The 26,764-nt window shown below is 48.9% G+C and overlaps 1 protein-coding gene across 1 annotated transcript; it reads right to left on the bottom strand.

Annotated features, from left to right (window-relative positions):
- Positions 1 to 751: 751 nt before the first annotated feature.
- Positions 752 to 26,667, bottom strand: CNR2 (cannabinoid receptor 2). Its single transcript, XM_084875060.1, has 3 exons — positions 26,522 to 26,667; positions 16,758 to 16,873; positions 752 to 3,644 (listed from the first exon to the last, which is right to left on the bottom strand). The coding sequence occupies exon 3, from the start codon at positions 3,587 to 3,589 to the stop codon at positions 2,510 to 2,512; it is 1,080 nt and encodes a 359-aa protein (XP_084731186.1). The 5' UTR covers positions 3,590 to 3,644; positions 16,758 to 16,873; positions 26,522 to 26,667; the 3' UTR covers positions 752 to 2,509.
- Positions 26,668 to 26,764: the final 97 nt, after the last annotated feature.

Genomic DNA, 26,764 nt, shown 5'->3' with positions numbered 1-26,764 from the left:
AAAGACCAAATGAAATACCTCATTTAAAAGTACGTAGCCCCTCAAAAAAAGAAAAAAAGAGAAAAGTACTTAGCCCAGCCCTGGCCTGTGTTTCACAGTGGTTAGAGCACAAGCCTGTGCACCAAAGGGTTGAGGGTTCAATTCCCAGTCAAGGGCACGTACCTGGGTTGCAGGTTTGATGCCTGGCCCCAGCTGGGGCACATGCAGGAGGCAACCTATTGATGTGCCTCTCTCACATTGATGTTTCTTTCTCTCTCTCGCCCTTCTTTCCACTCTCTCTAAAAAAATCAAAGGAAGCCGAAACCAGTTTGGCTCAGTGGATAGAGCGTCGGCCTAAGGACTGAAAGGTCCCAGGTTCGATTCCGGTCAAGGGCATATACCTTGGTTGCGGGCACATCCCCAGTGGGGGGTGTGCAGGAGGCAGCTGGTCGATGTTCCTCTCTCATCGATGTTTCTGACTCTCTATCCCTCTCTCTTCCTCTCTGTAAAAAAAAAAAAAAAAAAAAAAAAAAAAAAAAAAAAAAAATCAATAAAATATATTAAAAACAAAATAAAAAAATCAAAGGAAAACCAATAGACAGAGACAGCAGGGGGTGAGGGCATGTACAGGAGTGGGATTGGGGGCCATAGGGGATTTGGACACATATGTAATACCTTAATCAATAAAAAAAATCAAAGGTGAGGATTAACTAACTAATAAACAAACAAACTAATTTTTTAAAAAAGTGCCTAGCACATAGTAAAGACTCACTACAGGTCAGCTGGTATCTATGACCAGAGCACCTAGTAGGTCTGCCCTACCTAAAGCTGTCTCAATTAATCCTTATCACATGACCCTGACAATCCTTGATTTCTTTCATTGTACCCTATACTGGTCTTATTCATTTATTTACTCTCTCCCCACCATTAGACAGGGGCGGAGTCTCATTTATGGCTGGACATTCAGGACCTAGCGCAGATCCCGGCATGTATTATGGGATGGGTGAATGAGTGAATGAGTAGTGGACACCTTGTCTTATGAATTACTCAATGAAGACATGTTTAATCACCTTCTTCCATTTATTTTGTCTTTGGTCCTAAAGACCTGCATTAGAATTCCTTGCCATTCTCCTGCCACCAGCATTTCTCTTGCCTTCTATTTTATTAAGCCCCTCTGCTAGGAACCCAGGCTGCCTGAGATGCAAAATAATGGTGTCCTGGGGTCTTCAAAAGCCTGGGCTGTGTTCTTGCTGGAGATAACGGACTGTGGGATGTCTGCCCTGTGCCTAACACGTCGTAAAGAAATTCCTACTACTTGCTCTGTTTATTATTTGCCATGGGGTATGGAGGAGATAAAAAGGCCTGAACTCAGAATGAGTGAGAACAATGTGGGGATTTATAAAAACTTGGTGACTAACTTCCTTTTTCTTGGAGTTGGGTTAGACTGGGCCACTGCCACTGCCAGTGGTGCCACCAAGTAGGACGTCACAGGGTCAATAAAGTTCTCTGGGGGACTCTTCCCCCTCCCGATGTGGGAGTGAGTTCTGTGGGACTCTTTCCTCTCCCCACGTGGGAGTCAGTACTTGTTCTTCAATAAATCTCCACCTATGCTATTAAAAAAAAATTTCTCTGAAGATTCTGTGTCTCAAGTGACCCCAGCCTCCGTATTCTCCAGAGACCTAAGAGGTTACAGTGGTTGTGAATGGGGATTATCAGGAGTCAAAGAGGACCATTGCCAGCATACCTTAGCCCTAGCTGGTTTGGCTTAGTGGATAGAGCATCAGCCTGTGGACTGAAGGGTCCCGGGTTCGATTCCAGTCAAGGACACATGCCACGTGCAGAAGGTAGCCTATCAAAGATTCTCTTTCATCATTGATGTTTCCATTTCTCTCTCCCTTCCTCTCTGAAATAAAAAAGAGGACCATTGCCTTAATAACAAGATGCCCTTAACTGGAGGGCTGTCAGCTGCCTCCGAAAGAGGGGGATCCACACCCACAAATCCTCATCGAATCACACTTCTTGGTCTTCAGTGGGATAGGGTAACCTAAAAAGATCCTCAGTGGGAAGGGGTGACTTAGAACCAAGAAGGCCCCAACAGTTGAGCAGGAACAAGGGCTGGCCAAACAGCCACCCAGACCCTGAGATCCCAGGAGAAGGATCTGTTCTTCTCACATTTCCTCCGAGCCCCTCGTTGCTGAGCCTGAAGGTTCCCCCTGGCTCCGTGGTCTCTGGAGAAGGCAGGCACTAAGCCATCTTGTCGAGGAGGTTTTCCTGGCCTGACATGCACTGAGCCTGTCCCACATGTCTTGCCTCCTGCCCACGTGACCGCTCCCAACAGGGCCCAGCTGTGCAGGTAAGCATGACCAGGCACTCTCCAGGAATGCCAACTCTCATCAGCAAAAAAGGGTAGGTGTCAAGGCCTCGGGGGCTGGTTCCAGTGAGATGAGAGGGTCAAGACTGCTCTCTCTTCTCCAGGAAGTGACATGATTTCTGACGTGGCTGGTTCCAAACTCCGAACGAGGCCGCGTCGTCAGTCAGAGCAGTACAGACCCCTGGAATCTGCCCACGGGGTGACTTTCCCGTCGACCTCTGTCTCAGTGACCGAGGACCTCGGCCCCTCTTCTTTTCCTTCAGGCCCCAGGCCCCGCAGGTGCTTCTTCCAGCAGGCCAGGCGGTGGCGGGCAGAGGCACGGAGCTCCCCGCTCCGCAGGGCGTAGATGATGGGGTTGGCCATGGAGTGGACGAGGCAGAGCAAGGAGCAAAAGGCAAAGACCTTCTTGACCTGGTCACTCAGCGGGGTGGCCAGGCTGTAGACCATGAGGACGAGGGCCGGGAACCAGCATACGAAGAGAACAGCCAGCACCACCCCCAGGGTCTTGGCCAACATCACATCCAGCCTCATCCGGGTCATTCCTGGCGCCTGCCCATCCCGGTGCTCAGCCAGGCTGGCCACGTGCTGGTGGGCCTTCCAGAGGACGTGCCCGTAGGTGACGAGGATGCCGGCGAAGAGGAGGGCGATGAACAGGAGCCAGCCCAGCAGATAGTTGTTGGGGATCAGCGGGAAGAGCTCGGAGCAGGGGCTGGGACAGCAAGTCCACCCCATGAGGGGCAGGTAGGAGACGAATGCCGAGAGGACCCACATGATGCCCAGGGTCACCAGGGCCTTCCTACAGGTGAGCAGGGCTTTGTAGGTGGGCGGGTAGCGCAGACAGAGGTAGCGGTCGATGGCGGTCAGCAGCAGGCTGCCTACCGAGGCCGTGAAGGTCAGCGTCACGCTGCCAATCTTCAGCAGAAAGACGGCCTTGGAATCCACGCCCTGGAAGACGTGGAAGTTCACGAAGTTGCAAGCAAAGACCATGCTGGCCAGGAAGTCGGCGGCCGCCAGGCTGCTGATGAACAGGTAGGAGGGCCTCCTGCGGAGCCGGCGGGAGGACAGGATCAGGTAGAGGACGGCCAGGTTCTCCAGGGCGCTCAGCAGGCCCAGGAGGGTGCACAGCACCGCCACCGCTATCTGCTGCTGCGTGCTCAGAACCATGTACTCCTTCATGGGGTTGAAATCCAAGCCGTCCTCGGAGCCATTGGCTGACGTCGCCACCGAGCATCCCTCCATGGAGCGAGTCCTTTGGGTCCTGCCGGGCTTGCCAAGAAGTCTTCACGGTGGTGCACTGAGAAGGAGAAACGAGTCTTTTTCAGTCAGCACAGGAATGGCCTCACACAAGCTCTGACGCTAGCCAAACCTCTTATCTGTGCAGAGGGACTTGTCGAAATAGCCATTTCTATGTTGTTCCTCTCTACTTTGCCTCTTCTCCATTCTAGCGGGGCACAGGCCTGCCCCGACTGCCTTAGGAGAGGTATGTGGAAATGTAAGAAGCAGAAGTGGCCTGCAAGCTTTTTGGCCTTTTGTTTTCAAAAAGACTAATCTTAAGACTTCCCTTTGAAAGTAAGGCAAATCTCCCATCCTCAGAAATCAAGAGGAAACAAAACCAAGAAAAATGAAATCCAGAGTGATCAGATGGAGGGGTTTTTGTTTTTTTTTTGCTTTAGTGTTTTGTTTTTGTTTTTTGTTTTTTGTTTTGGTAAATAAGATGCTGACGTTTAAACAACTATTTAGGAATGGGAGGCAAGACCATGGCTTCATACCAGTAGGTTGTCAGATGAAATATAGGAGGCCAGATATTAATAAATTTGAATGTCAGGGAATAAATCATTTTTTAGTATAAGTATATCCTAAATATTCAGAAAAAAAATCACCCAACTATCATATGGGACATTATTGGATATTATTAGAAAACAAACTCAAAATTTCTCTAGAGGGATATGCTTTCTATCTAGGTCACACATAATTCCCACATATAAAGGCCCATGGAATTTAAGCTCATAATGCAAAATTACAAAGTGCATAAGGAAACACGAATATGAGTTAGCAGAAATGTCTGACAGTAGAATTAGACTTCCAGGCACTTCATGTAATTATTGGGTATATGTTATAATTAATATTATTAAACAATACGGAATAAAAAACATGAGTACATAATGAGTCACTGGGCAGATCTGAAAAAGAATCAAGCAGAATTTTGTAAGTAAAAAATAAAGTATTGAAAAGAGAAATCCTTAAGAGCAGGTTAAAGAGCACAAATGACTCATTGAACAGCATGGATCTAGAACAGTGATAGGCAAACTGTGGCTTGCAAGCCACATACGGCTTGTGAGCCACCATTTGCCGCTCTGTTGACTAATGAGTTTCTGACCACTGATCTAGAATGTAGATCTGAAGAAATTTCTCAGAATGCAGCATAAGGAGATAAAGAGATGGGAAACATGAAAGAGAGCTTAAGAGACATGGAGGATTGAATGAAAAGGATTAAATATATCTAGCTGAAATTTCAAAAGGGAAGAATAGAACTGATGGTGGGCAGTAAGGAGGCAGTATTCAAAGATGACAGTAGAGAGCTGTCCAGAATTCTCCTGGACATGACTTCTCAGATTCTGCAATCACAGGGAACTTCAAACAGAATTTAAAAAACAAACTAATTCCACATTCACATATCTATATATATAAAAGCCTAAGCAACGGTTCAACTGTTTGACTGGTAGCTATGACATGCACTGACCACCAGGGGGCAGGCACTCAACACACAGGCATGGAAACATGGAACAGACTGATGAATCTCAGAGGGAAAGGAAGAAGGGAGAGGGAAAGAAGAGATTAACCGAAAATCTTATATGCATGTGCACTGGTGGGGTCCCTCAGCCTGGCCTGCAGGGATCTGGCTGAAACCAGCAGTCTGACATCCCCTGAGGGGTTCCAGATTGCCAGAGGGCGCAGGCCAGGCTGAGGGACCCTACCAGTGCATGAATTCATGGACCAGGCCTCAAATACTATAATAAAACTCCAGAACATCAAAGACAAAAAGAAAAAAAATTAAAAGCAACCAGAAAGAAAAGATATGATATCTGCAAAGGAATCGTAATTCAATTTAAAAGCAGATTCCCCAAGGGCAACTATAGTAACCAGAAGATAAAGGGAAAGAAGCTAAACTATCACTCAAAATAAAGAAATACAAATAGAATTGTCCACTAACAGACCTTTGCTGATGGAACATCTAAAGGATATACCATCAGAAGAAAAGAAATTCTTCATAGAGAGAAGAACGGAAGGCAAGAAGTTGAGAATAAGTTGACAAATGTATTAAATTTTAAAATGTCTGTATAAAGCCATAGTAATAATAATAATGACTGATTTGAAGGGTATAAAACAAAGTGGAAGTAAAATTGTGAATGACAATAACACAAAACGAGAGGATGAATAGAGTTGAAACTTTATTTAGCAAATGAATCAAGGCATTGATTTAATTAGGCTTTTTATTTTTTAAAAAATATATTTTATTGATTTTTTACAGAGAGGAAGGGAGAGAGATAGAGAGTTAGAAACATCGATGAGAGAGAGTCATCGATCAGCTGCCTCTTGCACACCCCCTACTGGGGATATGCCCGCAACCAAGGTATGTGCCCTTGACCGGAATCGAACCCGGGACCTTTCAGTCCCCAAGCCGACGCTCTATCCATTGAGCCAAACCAGTTTTGGCTAATTTAGGCTTTTTAAAATCAGTCATTATATCTTGTCAGGTTTACTGCAATATTAACTGGGTTCCCTGCTTTTACCAAGACCCATCTTTAGTCTAATTTCAACACAACATCCAAGGTGATCCTTTAAAAATATGTCAGATCATCCCACTGTCCCAACCCTGAACGGGTCCCATTCCATTCCGTGTGAAATCCGAACCGCCTACAGTGGCCTTCTCTGTGTTCTGGACTCATTTCCTCTCCGACCTCCCTACTGCCGTGCTTCCCTTGGTCAACCAGCGTTAGCCACCCTGGCTTCCTGATCGCTCCAACCTCCTACCACAGGGCCTTTGCACTGGCTGTCCCTCTGCCTGAACACTTTCTCCACACATGTGCTTGGCTCAGTCTTTCACCTTCTTCAAGCTTTGGCTCAAATTTTACCTTTCTATCTACCCTACCACACTATTTAATACTGTAATACATCTACCGAACCACGCATCTACTCTTCTGGTCTCCCTCACTCTTTTCTCTCTCTCTCTCTCTCTTTTGCATACCACTTACCACATTCTAACATATAATTTACTCTACATAATTTACCTATTTATTATGTTTTTAAAAAATATATTTTATTGATTTTTTTTTACAGAGAGGAAGAGAGAGGGATAGAGAATTAGAAACATGGATGAGAGAATCATCGATCAGCTGCCTCTTGCACACCCCCCACTGGGGATGTGCCCGCAACCAAAGTACATGCCCTTGACTGGAACTGAACCTGGGACCTTTCAGTCTGAAGGCACTCTATCCACTGAGCCAAACTAGTTTCAGCCCTATTTATTATGTTTTATTGCTCATTGGCTGTTCGTTCCACTAAACTTTATACACCATTAAAAAATCTGACTATTTTGTTCACTGATATAAGGATAATATCTGGTACACAGCAGCTAGTCAATAACTATTTGTAAAATTGAATTAAAGTGAAATTGAATTGTGTATGATTTTAGCATTCCTTTATCAGAAGCTGACAGATTAAGCAGACAAAATACTGATTAATAGGATGTGTAAGATTTGAACATGTAGTCAATAAGCTTGATCTAATAGTCATCTGTGGAACTCAGTACCCAATAATTGGGGGATCCACATTGTTTTCAAGCAAATGTGAGCATTTGCTAAATGTTTAAGATAACCTTATTTACCCAAGGCTTAGGTGAAGAGTAAATTTCAACAACTTTAAAATAATCTGTAACATATGAACTATGATCCCTGACCACAGTACAATTTACTTAAAAATCAAGAACTTAAAAAATATAACTAACACTTTAAACAATAAAGAATTTAAATAAAAAACAAACATAATTAACAAATTTCCTGGGTGTGAAGCTTTAAAAACACACTTCTGAATAACTTCTGGGTCAGAAAGATCATAAAGGAAAATACGTAGAATTGTAACATATTAAAATTTGTGGGATGCATCTGCATGGTACTGAGAAAAAAATTTATAGCCTCACATGCTCATATTAGGAAAGAAAAAAAAGACTAAATATGCAACTCACAAAATTAGAAAATGAACAACAGCATGAATGTAAAAAGAAAAAGAAAAAGCAGCCTTGGTTGGTTGCTCAATGGTTAGAGCATTGGCCCAAGGACCAGAGGGTCTCGGGTTCGATTCCCAGTGAAGGGCACGTACCTTGGTTGCAGGTTCGATTCCCTGCCCCAGTTGGGGCGAGTTTGGGAGACAACTGGTCGACATGAAGTCCATGCTTCTTTCTCTTTCTCTCCCTCTCCTCCCTCCCTTCCACTCTCTAAAGATCAATGGAAAACACACACACACACACACACACACACACACACACACATACACACACACACACACTCACTCACACACAAAAGCAGGAAACAAATAATACCAGCAGAAATTAATGACATGGGGAAACAATGAAGAACAGAAAATGTTGACAGAGACTGAAGCTAGCTATTTTATATTTTTATAGAAAAAGAGGAAGAGAGAGAGAGATTTGTTGTTTTCAGAGAGAGATAGAAACATCAATGATGAGAGGGAATCATTGATTGGCTGCCTCCTGCATGTTGGACTGAGCCTACAACCCAAGCATGTGCCCTTGACTGGAATCGAACCTGGGACCCTTCAGTCTGCAGACCAGACACTCTATCCACTGAGCCAGACCAGCCAGGGCTGTTCCCCCTTTTTATGCTTTCATCAGTTGATTCTTATATGTGCCCTGATTCAGGGACTGAACCCACAAGCTTGGCCTATCGACCCAGGTTCTTTTGCGGAGCTCTCAGGCTCCAAGACACAGACTGAAAACCTCTGATTTAATCCCACTCCATCATTTTACCATCGAGGAAACAGTCCGAGGCTGGGGATGTCATCGGCCAGAGGCCACCCAGTGAGTTAGCGGCAGAGCTAGAACTAGACTCCACACCCCAAGCCACAAGACAGAACTCCTGTGCTGTGAGCACAAAGACCCCTACCCAGCCAAAACCGGTTTGGCTCAGTGGATAGAGCGTCGGTCTGCGGACTGAAAGGTCCCAGGTTCGATTCCGGTCAAGGGCATGTATCTTGATTGCGGGCACATCCCCAGTAGGGGGTGTGCAGGAGGCAGCTGATCGATGATTCTCTCTCATTGACGTCTCTAACTTTCTATCCCTCTCCCTTCCTCTCTGTAAAATATATTAAAAACACACACACACACACACAAAAACCAAAGACACCCTACCCAGACCCGCTGCCAGGGGCTTCCCTGAGACAGGCCCTGAGCTGAATGCTGCCTGGATCGCTCCTGAGCTGAGCCAGGAAATGGTGCCAGCTGAGTTCTCAGCCCCGGTCACGGTCAGTCACGACTGAGTGGCAGAGTGCAAGCCTTTCTCAGCTCCCACCTCTTCACCTGACACTTCTGGAAGCTTCCTCCTGCACCCCTGCCCCAACTCTCTTTTCATATTTCCCTTAGAAAACAGCCCCACCACCATCAGAGAAAGGCTTACCCCATGCGGAGTCCAGCCTAGAAGCGGGGGGCCTGGGGACAGGGTGGCCACCTTGGCGCCTCCCCCAGGCCTGGCATGGCCCCCAGCCTGTGGCTGTTGTCCAGATTAAGTCAGGGCTCAAAACCCAGGCATCTGGATGGAGGTCCCCAAAGACAACCACAGAATGCGCGGAGCAGCAGGAGACCAGCGCTTGCCCGGCTTCCCTCTGGCAGACAAACCCCTTCGGCATCAGAGCCTCTGGCTTCTAGAAGGGCCTTCCTCCGGGCAAAGCCTTCTGGGTGTTTGCTGCGCTGCACGGCGCTCTCTTCCACCTTAGCCATGGCTGGTCATGTGACTCTGGGCAAGTCCCTTCAACCTGCTGGGTCCCTTTTCTCCTTTTTGAAATGACAATGACAATGCCTGTCCCGTTGCCTTTGGGAAAACCACATCGACTGCTGATCTCCCTCAGGCCAGGCCTTTCCACCACCCCCCCCCCTCCCCTTTTAACATGTATTTCTTTATTGATTTCAGTGAGGAAGGGAGAAAGAGAGAGAGATAGAAACATCAATGATGACAGGATCACTGATTGGCTGCCTCCTGCACACCCCCTACTGGGAATCAAGCCTGCAACCCAGGCATGTGCCCTTGTCCCGAATTGAACCTGGGACCCTTCTGTCTGCAGGCTGATGCTCTACCCACTGAGTCAAGTGACCCTTCTGTGCATGGGCCAATGCTCTTACCACTGAGCACACTGGCCAGTTTTCGTATTTTTAAAAATATATATATTTTATTGATATTTTACAGAGAGGAAGAGAGAGAGGGATAGAGAGTCAGAAACATCGATGAGAGAGAATCATCGATCAGCTGCCTCTTGCACACCCCCCACTGGGGTTGTGCCTGCAACTAAGGTACATGCCCTTGACCGGAACCAAACCCGGGACCTTTCAGTCTGCAGGCGGACGCTCTATCCATTGAGCCAAACCGGTTTCAGCAGTTTTTGTATTTTTTATCAGTGTGTCACTGCAGCTCCAAATACGAAGAGCCACTGGGGCATGCAAAGACATTTTCTGACCCTGACACCATACACATGTAAGATTCAAAGAAACCAACCAACCAACCAACTAACCAACCAACTAACCAACCAACCAACCAACCAACCAACCAACCAACTAACCAACCAACCAACCAACCATCCAACCAACCAACCAACCAGTGCTTTCCCCACCTAAGAAAGACGCCAAAGCCCCACCTGACAGTCTTTGCCCAGAGGGTGCCCACGCTGCTGTGGGTGCAGGGCCTGCCGCCCGGCCCGGCTCAGGCTCAGCGCCCACCCGGGAGGGAACTGCGGGGCCGTGGGAACCGCTCCGGAAAAGCTGCGCCCGGGGGTTTTCTGACCCGAAGTGAAAGTGTGAAGTAAAACAATGCCACCCTCACAGGTGGCCGCACCATGCCTGCCAGGTTTGACACTGAGGGCACGGCGGGCGGCCAGCACGTGAGGTGAGAAGAACATGTGGGGTGAGAAGGAGCATGACTCCCCCCTGTGGCTACACCCCTTGCCATCGGAAGCTGAGGCTGGGGGCCAAAAGCGCGGCTTTTATCTCTGACGGGGGAAATGGAGGCCTGTTTTCCAGTCCCTGTTCTGCTCCTGAGTGACTGTGGGCATGTCCCTTCTCCTTTCTGGGCCTTTCTTTTCTCATCTTTAAAGCAGGCGGGTTGACCGAGTGATTTATGTATGTATTTATCGTTAGCACGTGGGATCCCAGTGGCACAGGCTTTGCAACCAGACCTCCCTGGGTTCAAACCGGGTCTGGACCTGATGGCCAATGTGCCATGGGGCAAGTCACTTCACCTCCCTGAGCCCCTGTCTCATTCATCTGTAAACCTGGAGAAATGCTGCCCACATCGCATCGCTGTGCAGATGAAGGGACAGACGTTGACGAAACTCGTGGCGATGTGCCTGGTGTACTGTCCGTGCCTATTGTGGGGAGCTGCCCTGAATGCAGGGGTCCTCTGTGCCTGAATGCAGGCCTGGGTGTAGGACACCGCTCTCCATGTGCCACCCCCTCCTTTTCCATTAACCTCAGTGGAAAATTACTACTACCCCTAGGAATGCTGCTAACTGCAGATGTCTTTACTTCAGGGTAAAACAATTGATAGGAGCCTGCTGACAGAGAAGGAGCTGCGATTTAAGAGGTCAGATGGTTGTAAAAGGTCAGGTGCTGAAGGAACTTATCCGTACAGGAACTCATCGTGTTAGCAGAAACGGCCACCTGCACGATTGCCTGAAATAAATATTTCCTCCTTCAGAATTGTGTTTAAAGGTTGGAAAAATAAAATTCGGGGCTGCAGACCTCAGGTCTGAGCCCTCCCAACCCATCTGTTCTTGTCTGTCTTTTTCTTATCCTCACCCCCTCATTCAGGTACTGTTCGTTGCTGGCAGGTGCCGGCAGTCTAAGAAAGGCGGGAGACCCTCAATCATTAGCCTATAGGATTCTTTATAGGATTCTGTGCCTAAGTCTGGCCTCTCTCTCTCTCTCTCTCTCTCTCTCTCTCTCTCTCTCTCTCTCTCTCTCTCCATATATATATATATATATATATATATATATATATATATATATATAATTGGTTTTTTACAGAGAGGAAGGGAGAGGGATAGAGAGCTAGAAACATCAATGAGAGAGAAACATCCATTAGCTACCTCCTGCACACCCCCTACTGGGGATGTGCCCACCACCAATGTACATACCCTTGACCGGAATCAAACCTGGGACCCTCCAGTCCCGCAGACTGATGCTCTATCTATGAGCCAAACCGGTTTTGGCATAAGTCTGGCCTTTGACTGAGAGCTCAGGGTCTGAGCCAGCGACACAGTTTTAAAAACCTGTTTGACCTGCCATGAACAATCCGTCAGTACTAGGGCAAGGTGACCCTCTCGACCTACTTCCCAGGCTGCTCTTGGCACTATGTCCAGCCATGTCCAGCTTTATGCCACCTTTCTGTTCCTAGTCCCCCTCCGGGCTTGATAGCACTTGGTGACAGCTGCGAGGAGGTTTTCTGGAGTTTGGCGTTGTAGGCTCTGCTCCTTTCCCAGATCTCACCTATTTTTTTCAAAGCCTATATGAAAATCCACCTCCTCCAGGCAGCACCCTCTGGTTTCTTCTCACCCTCCAAGGAGATGAGTCATGGAGCCTGCATGGATCACTGTTTGCCTTCTCTTATTCGTGTCCACGTCTCATCGAGCTTCTGGGCTGTGAGTTTCTCATTTTGAGAGGAGAGCCCGGGTCAGGGAGTGGACACATCTCTGTCTTCTTCTGCCCTTTCTACCCAAAACAGCCCCCAGGGGATTTTTGGTGGAGAGCTTTTCATGAGCAAAGCGGCCCTTATGAATGAGGCATTTAGATGGCCCCTGAGCCACCATCCCTCATTCCCAAGCCCATGGGCAGACATCACTCCTCGGTCCTGGTCCTCGTTCCCCCTGCGCCTCACCGTGACCTTCTCACCACCGTGCTCCTGACCCGGGCAACCAGACTTGCGGGAAAAGATGGGAACCACAAGCAGCAGGACTAAAGCAGAAAGTGACCTGGAAGGTTGGCACTGTCCAGGCTCTTTGACCTTGTAAACAAACCACAGGATAGTGCCTTCCGACGTGGATTCGTCGGAGAGGTGGAACAGCACATGAGGGAAGGAACTTAAAATCTCTCTGGTGATACAAATGGCAGGAGAAGCTTATTGATGACAGGCAGACAATGAGGAGAGATGCAAAGGGCTGTCAAAGGGTTTGTTTTTTCCCCCTTCCCCAAACTGATTTCTTTCATACGCTCCTCCTGGGATTTCCAGGTCTTGAGCACAGGGCCTGGCACAAAGTAGGCACTTAAATATTTTTAAATTGACTGACTGAATGAATGAATGAACATCTGCTAGGGAAAAAGGAAGATTCTTCAGACAGACTTCTGTGTTTCCTTTTTCCCCAGCTGCTAGCATGCTCAGAACTAAATGCAATGCAGGCCTACCGGCCTGGGTCATTCAAGGTTGGCTCCTGATTCATTTATTGCTTCTTTAAATGGTTTATAGTGCTTTGCTTTTAGTTAAACTGCCCTAATTTAGTTAAACAGTCCTTTAGGAAAAAATTAGTTAATTCACAGAATTGGGGCAAAACATTATCATTGCAGTCTCCTCTACAATATTACTCTCAAATGTCTATTGGTTGTCAATTAAACCCCATGAGTCTGCCCGGTGGAGCTGAAGGATTCCATCCCAAGCTTGCTGTCCCTTCACTCTTCTCACGCCTACCCCGGGGTCTGTGGGGTCACATGATGTATGGACACGTATTTTCCTTGGACCTTCAGTCCTCATCTGTCTGTCTCACTTCAGCCTCCTTCCCAGGAGGAATGGGGCTGCAAGGTTTCTGAGGCCTCTCCCCACGAGGCTCAGGCATGAAATGTCATTGGATGCAAACCCCAGCTCTGCCCCTGGTGGGCCACGTGACCTTGGGGCAAGTTACTCAAACGCTCTGAGCCTCAGTTTCTGCCTCTGTGACTAGGGAAGCTAGTCCCTGCATCCTTTATATGCAGATTAAATAATTACTTATTTTTACTGTTTTAATTACTGCACTTATTTTAATTGCCAAAGAATTTGACATCCACTGGAGAAAAAAAAAAGACATACAGTGGTGCCTCGCATAACGAACGCCTCGCACAGCGAACTTTGGACAGGTTTTTCGTGAAACCATCGGCCAAAAAGCAGAAAATGGATGAAGATGTGCAAGATTCGGTAGACTCTACTTAGTCTGTCTTAAAATTAAAAAAATGTGTGTGTTTTTTTAAAAAAAATATGTTTTTAGATGTATCTAAATAAAAATATGTCATCTTAGCATATTTTTTTTATGTCATCTTAGCATATTTTATGCTACAGACGAATTATTTTTTTTAACATGTATTGTTATGGGAAAACACGTTTCACATAACGAACTTTTTGCATAACAAACTTGCTCCTGGAATGAATTGAGTTCGTTGTGTGAGGCACCACTGTATTATAAAAATCAATCATAGTCGGTCCCTGGCCAGGGCACACACAAGGATCACTTAATGAATGCACAAATAAGTGAAGAGCAAATTGATGTCTCTCTCTGTCTTCTTCTCTCTTTCTAAAATAAATCCATTTTAGTAAATAAAAATGTTTCAATCATAATAAAAAAATAAAAGGGGAAAATCAATCCTGTACATGGCTGCAAAAAAAAAAATATGAAAAGCAGAAAGTTTACAGACACTCATTCTCTGATAAGAATCCAATGAAATTAGAAATAAATGATATGTAAAAGGAGTTTTAGAAGTTCAGAAATCCCTTTTCTCTCCTGATGCAGCCTCGCTTTTGATAGCTCTTTCCACCTGGAGCCACGATACATAAAAAGCTTCATTTGACAGTCAAAGCTGAGCGGTGACGTAGGCGTTCGAGCCAGTGACTCCCTGGCCTGAAGCATTGGAACTAGTTGATTAAAAGGATGGGAAGTCACGTGGCATCTTGACTTAACAGGAATAAAAAATACATGAAGTAATTCCTGAAATATTAGATACGTTATTCATAAGTTCGGTCATTACTTTAAATCCAGGGCCACAAAAATGTCAATCAACTGAAGGACGGGACCAGAACTGCCAATCTCAATGGCACCTCAATGCCCATCTTTGGTCAGTTCTCTGGAAGGATTACCAAACAGTGAGGTAAGAAGATTTACTGAGGGATGGGATTTCTTTTTTAAAAAATCACTAAAACATCTGGATAGCCTAAACCGGTTTGGCTTAATGGATGGAGCGTTGGCTTGGGGACTGAAGGGTCCTGGGTTCAATTCCGGTCAAGGGCATGTACCTTGGTTGCGGGCATATCCCCAGTAGGGGGTGTGCAAGAGGCAGCTGATCGATGACTCTCATCGATGTTTCTAACTCTCTATCCCTCTCCCTTCCTCTCTGTACAAAATAAATAAAATATATTTAAAAAAACAAAAACAAAAAACATCTGGATAAGTACTTCTTAAAGTGGTATGCCAGTGAAAATGCATATCCTAGGCCCCACCCCAACCAACTGAGTCAGCATATGTGGAGCTCAGAGATTGACATTTTCTTTCTTTTTTGTTTGCTTACAAAAAGTGCTAGGCCTTGTGCTCAAGCATGTCAAACTCTCGGCCCGGGGGCCGCATGTGGCCCACAATGAATATTGTTGCAGCCCAGCCAATGTAACAATATGTCAGAAGCGTTTTAATAAAAATTTCATAACTTAATTTTTACCATATCCTGTTATACATAATTATTAATAACAGCTACAATGTTTGCCAATGACTGATGACAACAATCGTGTTGCATTCCTTTCCCTTATGCGCCTTACGTGAAGGCACACCATTTCTCTCCACTAATACCAGTAGCGAATATTTTAGCAGCCGACCGCCAGGTCATTAGTCTTGGACTGACTTGTTTGGTGTGTGCAACAGGAAATAGTTTGCTTTCGGAGAACAAGAAAAATAGATTTATTTGTGTTACACTTAATAATTTGTGCAGTTCTTCAGTGTCTGGTAAGTTAATGTTCAAGAAAAAATATTAACCTATTTTGAAAATGTTCGATTACTAGTATTTTTTGTTAACGATGACTCATTTATTTCAGCCCTTTGGATTCAGCATGTCTCTATTGAAATAAACCCACGTTTCTAGGAATATTGAAGCTTTTCGTTTTTTGCAGCCCACATACACTTAAACCTTGTTTATTTGGCCCGGGTTAGCCTTTGAGTTTGACATGCTTGATCTACAGGTATCTCATTTAAGCCTCCAAACAACCCTGTGAGGCTGGTATTATTATTTTCCATATATATATATTTTAATATATTTTATTGATTTTTTAAGAGAGAGGAATAGAGAGTTAGAAACATCGATGAAAGAGAATCATCGATCAGCTGCCTCTTACACACCCCCCACTGGGGATGTGCCCGCAACCAAGGTACATGCCCTTGACCGGAATCGAACCTGGGACCCTTCAGTCCGCAGGCCGACACTCTATCCACTGAGCCAAACCGGTTTCGGCTATTTTCCATCTTTTATAAATGAGAAAATGGGGACCCAGAAGCGTGAAGAAACCTGCTGTGGGTCCTGGGAGCTAAGTTCTTGTCCATTCCAGTCCCAGTCTAGGTCCTCTTGCTCTGGATTCTCCCTCCCACCTCCAAGCAAAGAGCCCATTCACTGACTGATTTCAAATCTGCCCGCACGCCAGTTTTGTTGAATCTTTTTAAGTAGTATCTTCTTCCTCTTTTTGACTGCCGTAAGCCCCCTGCAACTTCCCTTTTAGAGAATGTGCTAAGAATGCCCACCGCTTTTCACACTTGGGTTTGCTCGGTGGGGGAAGGCTCTCGGCTATGGTCTGAGGTATGGTGTGTTCACGGTGGTGAACCCGCGGTGGTGTTCCTTGAGCAAACAGATTCAGAGAAGGCAGGTCACTTGCCCAAACGGCACAGCAAGTGGCGGGACGTGAGCCCTTGTGTGATGATCTGGTGAAGTGGGTAAAGGGCTGGGATCTATTTCGGGACCCTGCCGGGGGTTCAGGCAATCTTTTGTCTCTAGTCCCAGGGGTAACTCACACCTCTTTTCTCTCTTTTTCGGGCCAGTTTCACGCACTAACGCCTCCATGACTACTACTAGCTGGTCTAGGGCTAGTTCTGCCCCCACCAGCCTGGTGGAGTCCTAACCTTCTCTCCCCCAAGGACTTACCCGTCAGGCTGGTGGGCGTAGGAGCCAGACAGCCCTGATGTCCAGTTGGAGCTCAGCCGACGGCCAGCTTTGTGCCTCGGGTCAAGTCACTCGCTTCTTTGCCTCTGTTTCCTCGTCTGTAAAATGGGAATAACGAATAGTAACTGTCTCCTCAGTGGTGGTGAGGCGGGAGGATGAATGGGGTAGCGTCATGCTTAGCACAGTACTCGGCCCACAGCAAGCCCTCCACCGATGGCAGATCATATGTATATGTCATACATACTACGTGTACATAGCATATCTTTCGCCTCACTTCCCCAACTTCTCTGCTAGTTGGCGAAGAATGAGGATGACAAGTCCTCTGTGTTGTGCGTGGGGCTGGTGGAGGGGAGTGGGGGTGAGGTCACAGAGGGAGGTGAGCAGCAGGAGGGAGGAGGGTGTTGGCAGAGCAGAGGGAGGAGATCCCTTCTCCATGTGGGATTTTGGCGAACAGGAAGCTGAGCCTGATGGGTGATCAGCCAGGGGGGGCGGAGGTCCCCACCTGCCGGTCTGCAGTCACAGGAGCCTTGGACCCGCGAGGCAGGAGCGTGGCTTCCAGTTCCAGTTTTGGGAGGAACTGGCGGCTGGGGAACCTCAGACAAGACAGTCCCCTTCTCGGAGTGCCCATCTGCAGCAGGAGGGGGTTTTGGTGCTTCCTTCCAACCTGGAAGTTGTGCAAGTAACCACACGGGGCGGGGGCGGGGGCGGGGGCGGGGGCGGGGGGCGGGAGGTGCTGTCGGGCTGCATAAGAGCTGGCCTGGAGCTGCTCAGCAAAGCCCGCAGCAGCTCCCAGCTTTGTGCTCTCAGCACCTCTTTACTCCGAATAGCGATGCAGACTCTACAGAGCTCTCGCTGATGTGGGTTACACGCATCAGTTATTACTGTCTTAGAAAATAAAACTCACAAGCTAAAAATATACTCAACACACCTGATACATGTTAATCAGAATAACACGTTTAATGAAAATAACTGTTTTGTGGCAAATCTCTTAATTGTCTGGCAACTGGATTTTCATTTCTGTTTCTGCACTCAGCTTGATGTGCATGTCTTTGTGGTTAAAGTATAGGAGGGACGCCCTAACTGGTATGGCTCAGTGGATAGAGCGTCAGCTTGCAGACTCAGGGGTCCCAGGTTTGATTCCAGTCAAGGGCATGAACCTTGGTTGCGGGCTCATACCTAGTGGGGAGTGTGCAGGAGGCAGCTGATCAATGTTTCTCTTTACTCTCTCCCTTCTCTGTAAAAAATCACTAAAAAACACACACACATAAAAAACAAAACAACAACCAAAAAAAACCCAAAACAAAAAACAAAACAAAAAAACAAAACAAAACAAAAAACAAACAAACAAAAAAAACAGTGGTGCTCCAGGGTTTTCAGAAGGAGGAAGCTTTATGAAAAGTAAAATAAAATAAAATAAAATAAAATAAAATAAAATAAAATAAAATAAAGTATAGGAGGGAAATTGTCTGGCCAGTGTGGCTCAGTGGTTGAGCGTCAATCCGTGGACCAAGAGGTCACCAATTTGATTCCTGGTCAGGGCTTGATACCCAGAGGAGGGCATGCAGGAGGCATGTTTCTATCTCTATCGATGTTTCTATGTTTCTATCTCTCTATCCCTTCCTCTCTCTAAAAAAAAAATTTAATAAAAACGTATTTTTAAAAAATGCATGTGTTCTGCTCGGTCAGTGCTTGTGGAATGAATTGGTGGCAGGAATTCTCCCTGGCACGGTGAAAATCCTCAGGGACAGTTACCCCATGCAAGATTTTCAAAGTGGACACCACTGAGCTTTGTATGGGGGAAAGATGGCTGGATGGAAGCACAGCAGCAGGAAGGGCGTGCCTGGCTTAGTGTGTGTTTCCAAAGGGCCTCTCAGAGGACCTGTGGCAAGAGGACTTAGGAACTCCGTAAATTCGGGGAGAGTGGGGTCCGGGCGGGGAAGGTGCCTGAGTAATAATGGCTCGCCATGCTTTGCATGTAAACTCAGCCAATCTCACAACAAGCCACCAGGGCGGTGCTATTACCACCCGCTCTGTATTACAGACAGGGAGACAGGAGCAGCGGAGCCGAGGGCCTGCCCAAGGTCATACGAAAGGGCAGGGCCCATTGGAACCCAGGCCCAGGACGTAATCACCATCTCTGCCGCTCCCGGCGGCTCAGTTGGCTCCTGTGGCTTTCTCTTCTGGGGGACCTCTATCCTTTCTGGGGGACCTCTATCCTTTCTGCGGGACCTCTATCCTTTCTGGGGGACCTCTATCCTTTCTGGGGGACCTCTATCCTTTCTGCGGGACCTTTATCCTTTCTGGGGGGCCTCTATCCTTTCTGGGGGGCCTCTATCCTTTCTGCGGGACCTCTATCCTTTCTGGGGGACCTCTATCCTTTCTGCGGGACCTCTATCCTTTCTGGGGGGCCTCTATCCTTTCTGGGGGGCCTCTATCCTTTCTGCGGGACCTCTATCCTTTCTGGGGGACCTCTATCCTTTCTGGGGGACCTCTATCCTTTCTGCGGGACCTCTATCCTTTCTGGGGGGCCTCTATCCTTTCTGGGGGGCCTCTATCCTTTCTGCGGGACCTCTATCCTTTCTGGGGGACCTCTATCCTTTCTGCGGGACCTCTATCCTTTCTGGGGGACCTCTTGAAATATTATAAGCAGCACAGGTTTCCTTGTTTCCTGCTTCACCAGGTCCCAGAATCACTCCCTTGATTCTGGAGTGTCATAGGGACAGCTGGGCAGAGGGCACATCACTCTGATTCTCTGCCCTTTGTTTCTATTTAAAAAAAAAAAATACATTTTATCAATTTTTTTTACTGAGAGGAAGAGAGAGAGATAGAAACATCAATGAGAGAGAAACATCGATCAGCTGCCTCCTGCACACCCCCGCACTGGGGATGTGCCCAAAACCAAGGTACATGCCCTTGCCCGGAATCAAACCTAGGACCCTTCAGTCCGCAGGCTGACGCTCTATCCACTGAGCCAAAACCGGCTGTTTCTATTTTTGTATTGATAATAGAAACAAAAAGGCCTATGCCCTTCATACCAAGAAAACCTACTACAGAAAATTTTGAAAACTGAGTCTTTTTTTTAATTTTTATTGTTTTTGTTTTTTGGTTTGTTTTTGTTTTTGTTTTTTGTTTTTTTACAGAGAGGAAGGGAGAGGGAGAAAGAGTTAGAAACAATGATGAGAGAGAAACTTCGATCAGCTGCCTCCTACACACTCCCTATTGGGGATGTGCCCGCAACCATGGTACATGCCCTTGACTGGAATCAAACCTGGGACCCTTCAGTCCGCAGGCTGATGCTCTATCCATTGAGCCAAACCAGTTAAGGCAGGAAACTGAGCCTTATTATATATAAATGGCTGATAACAGTGTCTAAATCTCCCTCACCCTGGGGGTACTTGCTACTGCTGGAAACTTGGTTGTTAACCATTGGGAGGTGTGTGTGTGTGTGTGTGTGTGTGTGTGTGTGTGTGTGTGTTGGGGGGTCGGGGCTTGGGGAACATTGTTAAAGTTGTTAAAATTACACCTGGAGGTAGTGGGCACCCCTTCTGCCCACGGCCCGCTCTCTGTGGGCACCGTAACCAGGGGACGGAGGGCCTGGGGATGACAAGGACTCTTCCCGGTGGCTTCTCTCGACAGCAGAGAGCAGGGAGGGGCTAATCTCATGGTGGACATTCTGAATCACTTGAGGTTTTCCTCCAGGCTGGTCTATCTCTTCCTGGCTTGGCCAGATCCCAAAGCATGGGGTTCCTGCTGTACTTCTGGTCCCGGCTGTTTCTGGGGTTGCAGCAGTGGGGTGGGGGTGGGGGTGGAGGCTGAATTCAGCTTGTTCGCAGGGCAGAGGTGGGGGTGATGGGGCGGTGATGATGGGAAGAGCTCCGGAGGCCCCGCTCTTGCAACACACTGGGGCTGCCGATAATAGTAGCCCGCAACATCGAATGAGGGCTTCCCACATAACGCAACCAGCACCGTTCTACACACTTCACACGTTAAGTCATGTATTCTTCATGCCACGCCAGCCAGGGGACGGATGTCACCCCCACCTTATACCGGAGGAAACGGGGACCAGCGCACAGGCTGACTCACAGGGCTTTAGCCACCAAGACCTGTGCGTGTGACCAAGTGGCCAGGGCGTCAGAGGGACGGCTGAACAGAGGTGGTTAGTAAGTTAAACCTGGTGCGGGCACTCGGGCCGAGAGAGGTGAGGAGAGGCCAGAGCAGGGCCTGACCTCTGGGGACCTGATCCTCACGCCCCCTCCCTGAACCCCCGGCAGCAGAATGAATTCATGGGAGTTTGTGGGTCTGTTTGGTTTGGGTCCCTGATAGCTGTGAAGAAGAAGAAAGCATGTGACCCTTTCTGGCCTGGGATTTGGTATCAGACCCAGCAGCACTGAGACCACCCAATGTGCAAGGTGACCTGGCTTTCCCTCTCCTGACTCTGTGAAGAGAGGCGAGCGACAGGGAAGGATCAACTGAGGATAAGAAGCAAATGCACGGATAGGTTTGAGGGCCCTGCATCACCGTTGTGCGTTCTGACTCTGGCCCCTCATGTAATCTGTGGCCTCTTGGGCCAGTGACTCACCTCCCTGAGCCTCAGTGTTCTCATCTGTAAAATGGGGATAATGACAGTGTCTCCACCCAGGGCTGCTGTAGGGAGTAAATGGAGTGGATGGCAGAGTTCCTTTTGGCTTCCTGTCTTTAATCATTGTCTCACTAAGGGTATAAACTAAACAATAGAAGAATAAGGATAAGATCATACATCGGCCAAAGCCACTCCAGGGAGGGAAGTCATGAGATCATCGATGGTTTGATCACCACTAACTGCTGCTTTTGTGGGTTCGTTTGTTTTTTCTCCTTCCCAGATGGGGCCTTGTCTTGTCATCTCCATGCCCTCAGGGAGTACCCGCCTGCCTGTGTACACAGCAGGAGCTCAATAAGTAAAGGCTAATGTATTGCTGACCATAGGTGGGCACGCAGTAGCTCACCACAATACACACTAGTGTTTAATATATATACAGTTTCCTCCTTAACATAAATACATATTTTTTTATTTCACCCATCCCTCGGCCCCTTCCCCTTTGGCAACCCTCAACTTGTTTTCTATATCTTTGGCTTTGTTTCTCTTTTGTTTTATTTTTTGAGATTCCACATATAAGTGAAATCATATGGTACTTCTCTTTCCCTGTCTGACTTATTTCACTCAGAATAATACCCTAACTGCTGCTTCGTCCATTTATCTTAAGAAGCTCTCACACTGGGAAAAAAATATATATATTTTTTAAATAGTAAAGTAATTATTCACTAACTAGAGGCCTGGTGCATAAAAATTCATGCACTGGAGGGGGGGCCTGGCCTGCCCCCTCTCACAGTCTGGGAACCCTCAGGGGTAGGAGATGACCTGGCAATCAGGGGAAGGTGACGCCCCATCACACCTCTGCTGCTGCCACTGCTGGTAGTGCAAGCCTCAGCCAGCCTTGGTTACCTGAGTCTCAGGCCGCCCTGGGCTTGCCTGCACCTTGGGCTGGCCCTGGGTGGCTAGGGGCTGAGGAGATTGGGGGACTCCAGAGGCAGGCGCCCTGGCAGGGCTGAGGGGACTGAGTGCTGCTATCTTGTGGCTGTAGGTGCCACAATGTTTGAGGGTGGGGCAGTCAATTAGCATATTTCCTCCTTATTGGCTATGATGCCTCCATCTTTGAGGGTGGGGTAGTCAATTAGCATATTCCCTCCTTATTGGTTGTGGGTGCCACCACCTTTGAGAGCAGGGCAGTCAATTAGCATATTTCCTCCTTACTGGCTATGGATGCTGCCATCTTTGAGGGTGGGGCAGTCAATTAGCATATTCCCTCCTTATTGGCTGTGAGCACCATCATCTTTGAGATGGCGTGAGGGTCCATTAGCATATTCCCTCTTTATTAGATAGGATTAAATAAATGCCAACAAGCGCCATGATCGTCATGTGATGATCATGTGAACCTCCTAGAAGACCTCCCTTCCTGTTGGGAAAAGCTGGGGAAAGACAGCCCTGGACCTGACTCTGGTCTCTGTCATTTACCTGCCGTGTCTGAGCCTCGGTGGCCTTGTCTGTCAGGTGAGTGTTATTAAGACCGGCCTTGTGCGAGGACTAGAGAAGCATCTTGCTTCCCCTGGTTCCCAGCATCCGCCCGTCCCTGCGTCCGGCTCCGTCAGCGTCCCCAGGACCACAGCAGATCCATGAGACACACAGCAGAGGGACTCGCTGAATTCTGGCGGAGGCAACACCGTGAACGCAGCTGTGGTTCTCAAAGAGGAACTCGGGGGCGGCCCCAGCCCCCAGGGAGCGGTGGGTGGGGGGCTGTGGAGGGAGGGCTGCCTCTGACTTACTGTGTGAGCAGTGGGTCGGGGGCTCCCCTGCAGGGGTGGGAGCAGGCCACGGAGGAGAGAAACAGCCAAACCCACAGGATGCCCAACCCAACCTACTTCTGCCCCGAGGTCTCACCAAAACCTCCCCATTCGGATGGGATCCCTGCAGCCTCCCTCCTCCCCCACCTGGGGGCTCTCCCCGCCTGATCTACCCATTGATCCGCCCTGTCTGCCACTGTCTGTCCTTGGCACCTGGGGTCTTCTCTCCTGTGGCATGGGCTGGGCAGGACAATCTTGTGGTCTGTGGATGCGTCCTCTCCCCAGGACGTGGAGGGGAGAAGGGGTGGTTTTATCCTTCCCTGAGTTCTGCTGGTGGAGGGCTGACCACTTCTCAAGCCTGCATCACGCCTTAGTGCTTTCCAGGCGCTTCCCACACCTGCTCTCCTATTCGATTCTTACACTGGGGCTGGTTCTGGACCTGGGTCTGAGCTGTGTGACCTTTCGAAGGCCGTAAAGCGGAGTGTCAGTTTCTCACCTCTCGGCTGGGGGTGGTGACAGTGCGTCTCTCGGAGGCTGTTGTGAGGATGGAACGAGGTAGCTCTCAGGGCTAACAGAGGTCTAGCCTGAGGTGAAAGCCCCATAAATGCCAACTTAAGAGAATAAAGAAGCGCCCCTTTGAGGGGGGTTGGTAAGCTGTTATAGCTTCCTTTTTAGAGTTGGAGAAACTGAGTTTCAGAAAGGTGATGAGGCGGAAGCCGGTTTGGCTCAGTGGTAGAGCGTCAGTCTGCGGACTGAAAGGTCCCGGGTTCGATTCCGGTCAGGGGCATGTACGTTGGTTGCGGGCACATCCCTGGTGGGGGGTGTTCAGGAGGCAGCTGGTCGATGTTTCTCTCTCATCGATGTTTCTGGCTCTCTATCTCTCTCCCTTCCTCTCTGTAAAAAATCAATAAAATATATTTTTAAAAAAACATTAAAAAAAAAAGAAAGGTGATGTGACTCACCCAAGGTCACCTACCGACCTGGTGCGGGGACTTGGGTCCTCCACAGGATGAGAGGGTAGAGAGCACACGTTCTGGAGCCCACGGGGCTGGACTAAACACTGGCTGCACTGTCACTTGTTCATGTGACCTTGAGCGAATCACCGTCACCTTTGAGGCTTGGTTTTCCTTCTCAGTAACGTAGGGCTGCCTGCCCCCCCCAAAGTGCACCCTTTGTGCCTCCCAGCCCAGGGACTTTTTGAAGAAAGCGGAAGCCATTCGAAGACAGCCTTTCTCCCCACCCTGTGAAACCTGGCTCAGCACAAAGGTTAAGCTGCTGTCCCAGGTGGGTGGGGAGCAAAGAGCCTGTATCTGTGATCCAAAGCCAGGGAGAGAAGAGAGGTGGCCCAGATGGGGAAGGGGCCAGAGGTCATGGTCCCCGAGTGTTGGGGATCTGGGCTCTGCTCCCTGGAAGTCCCTTGGGGAAATGGTGGCCCTCTTCCCAAGATGAGGCCACTGAGGCTCAGGGAGGTGAGTAATTTGTCCAAGAGGCCACATCCTATATAATAAAAGGCTAATATGCAAATTGACAGAGCAGCAGAACAACCAGACGCTATGACATGCACTGACCACCAGGAGGCAGATGCTCAATGCAGGAGCTGGGCTCACAGCTGGCGAGTGCAGCAGCAGTGATGGGAGCCACTCTTGCCTCGGCAGCAGGGCTAAGGATGTCTGATGCCTCAGTCGGACATCCCCTGAGGGCTCCCGGACTGCAAGAGGGCACAGGCCAGGCTGAGGGACCTCCTTCTCCGCGCCCTCCCTCCCCTCCCTCCCCCCCCCCCCCCCCCCCCGCGCTGAGTGCACGGATTTTGTGCACCCAGCCTCTAGTATTAAATAAGGAGAAAGAGTCAGAACTGCCTTGGGGAAGTGAAGTTGCCAGGTGGCACACCATGGAGGCTGATCCTAAGGAGGTTGAACCTTTGAGTTTGACAAAGTATCCAGACTCCAGGCATGCCAGGGAAATGGACAGGGTTGGACTTGAGGAGACCCAGTCCCTTTGAACAATGGGCATCCATCCTAGGAGGAGCCAGAGTGGCATCAAGAGCAGGAGGCCTCCCACATACCATGCTGTTTGTGACCCTCAGAGTCAATGTTTGGTGCTGGAAGGTGCAAGTCGGGGTGGGGGAAGCTCGGTACACGCTGAGATTTAAGTACCGGCCAGCTCAGCAGGGTGAGGGCTCCGAGTTCTATCGACTGTGCTGAGATGAGAATGAATAGAAGAACATTTATGCACATCTGAGAGCAGGCGGCAAGATGAATAAGTGCAATAAGAGGAGGAAGGAAGAGAAGAGACTGGCACTGGAGGGCTCTGCTCCACTGAGCCGGGCTGCCAGTTTGCCGTTCTTAACACCCTGAACCGGCCGAAGGGTAAAGGACACGCTTCGTGGGCAGAAATTGATGCCAGGAGCCCAGCGACGGTTAGGGGGCCTCCTCCAGGGGGTCACAAGGTGGGGTATAGAGCCCAGCACAAGTCCTCATCCCGCACCAGCATCATGGAATCAGCCCCCAGGGAGAGAGGAGAGACGGCCCAGGCTGGGAAGGGGCCGGGGCCGGAGGTCATGTCCAGCACAGGCCATGGGTGCGGGTCTCGGGCAGAGTTTCTCAGAAGAGGAAGCTGAGTGGGAGACCAGTGGGCGGTTTGCCTGAGGCCACAGAGTCACAGAGACAGCGCCAGGGCTCCACTCCTGTGCTGCTGAGTGGAGCCTCCAAGAATGGAGGCCCTGGTCTCCTGGCTCTAGTGTGCTCTAGGCTGCACTGCATTTCGGAACTGCCCTAGGCAAGTCTTCCTGTGCCTCAGTTTCTCCTTCTGTAACATGAGGGCACTTGATGACCTCTAAGTGCTCCTCTGGCTCTCATCTTTCGGGGTTCTTTCCTGGCCCACCGTCTGCTAGTCAGCCTGCACCCCGTGACGCAGGAGCGTCGGGTGTTTCAAGAGCAGGCGGTGGAGTCACAGGGCCTACGTCCACGCTCAGCACTCGCACTCCATGCCCGTGTGCCTGTGGTCTGGTGGCTTAGCAGCCTTCCGTAAAGTGGGGAATGAGACCAGTGCTTGTATACGGCGCTGTGGTGAGGACTCATACATCAAACTATGGGAGGCCCTCAGAGCAGGGCCTGGCACACAGTAAGGCCGTCTGCGTGTTGGTGATGATCACCTTCTGTCCTGACCGTGGTGGACAGGATTTGGGGCAGTACCCGCTGAGTCTTCCGTGACCGGTCCTTAAAAACCCCAGGAGTCCTCCTGTGACATCAACCCCCCACCCCAGGCAGGCCCACCCAGTTTCCTATATCCCAGGAGGGACGGGGGAAGGTGACAGCCCAGGTTTTCTGGAAGGAGGAAGAGGCCCCAAATAAAACAACCAGAAAGCTACTCACAGTTTTTGTGGCTGAGGCCCCCGACCCTGCTGGGAGGTGAGAAATCCTGGTGGTTTTGTGTCCGAGACCTGGCCCTGGGTCCCAGTCAGAGCTCCTGCCAGCTGCTGCCCACCACACCAGCTTTCTCTTGCGTTTGCTCTTTCTCACATCACAGATGAGTGAGTGTGGGAGGTCTGGCCTTCCGTCCCTGTCACCACTTCCCCTCCGGGTCCCCAATGCCACACGCTTCTTGCCCCTGCAGTT

The sequence above is a fragment of the Pipistrellus hanaki genome (genome assembly GCF_964339955.1).
Source record: "Pipistrellus hanaki genome assembly, chromosome: 2".
Classification (NCBI taxonomy): Eukaryota; Metazoa; Chordata; class Mammalia; order Chiroptera; family Vespertilionidae; genus Pipistrellus; species Pipistrellus hanaki.
The sequence above is the reverse complement of the archived record's forward strand: the minus strand, read 5'-3'. Positions and strand labels throughout refer to the sequence as shown.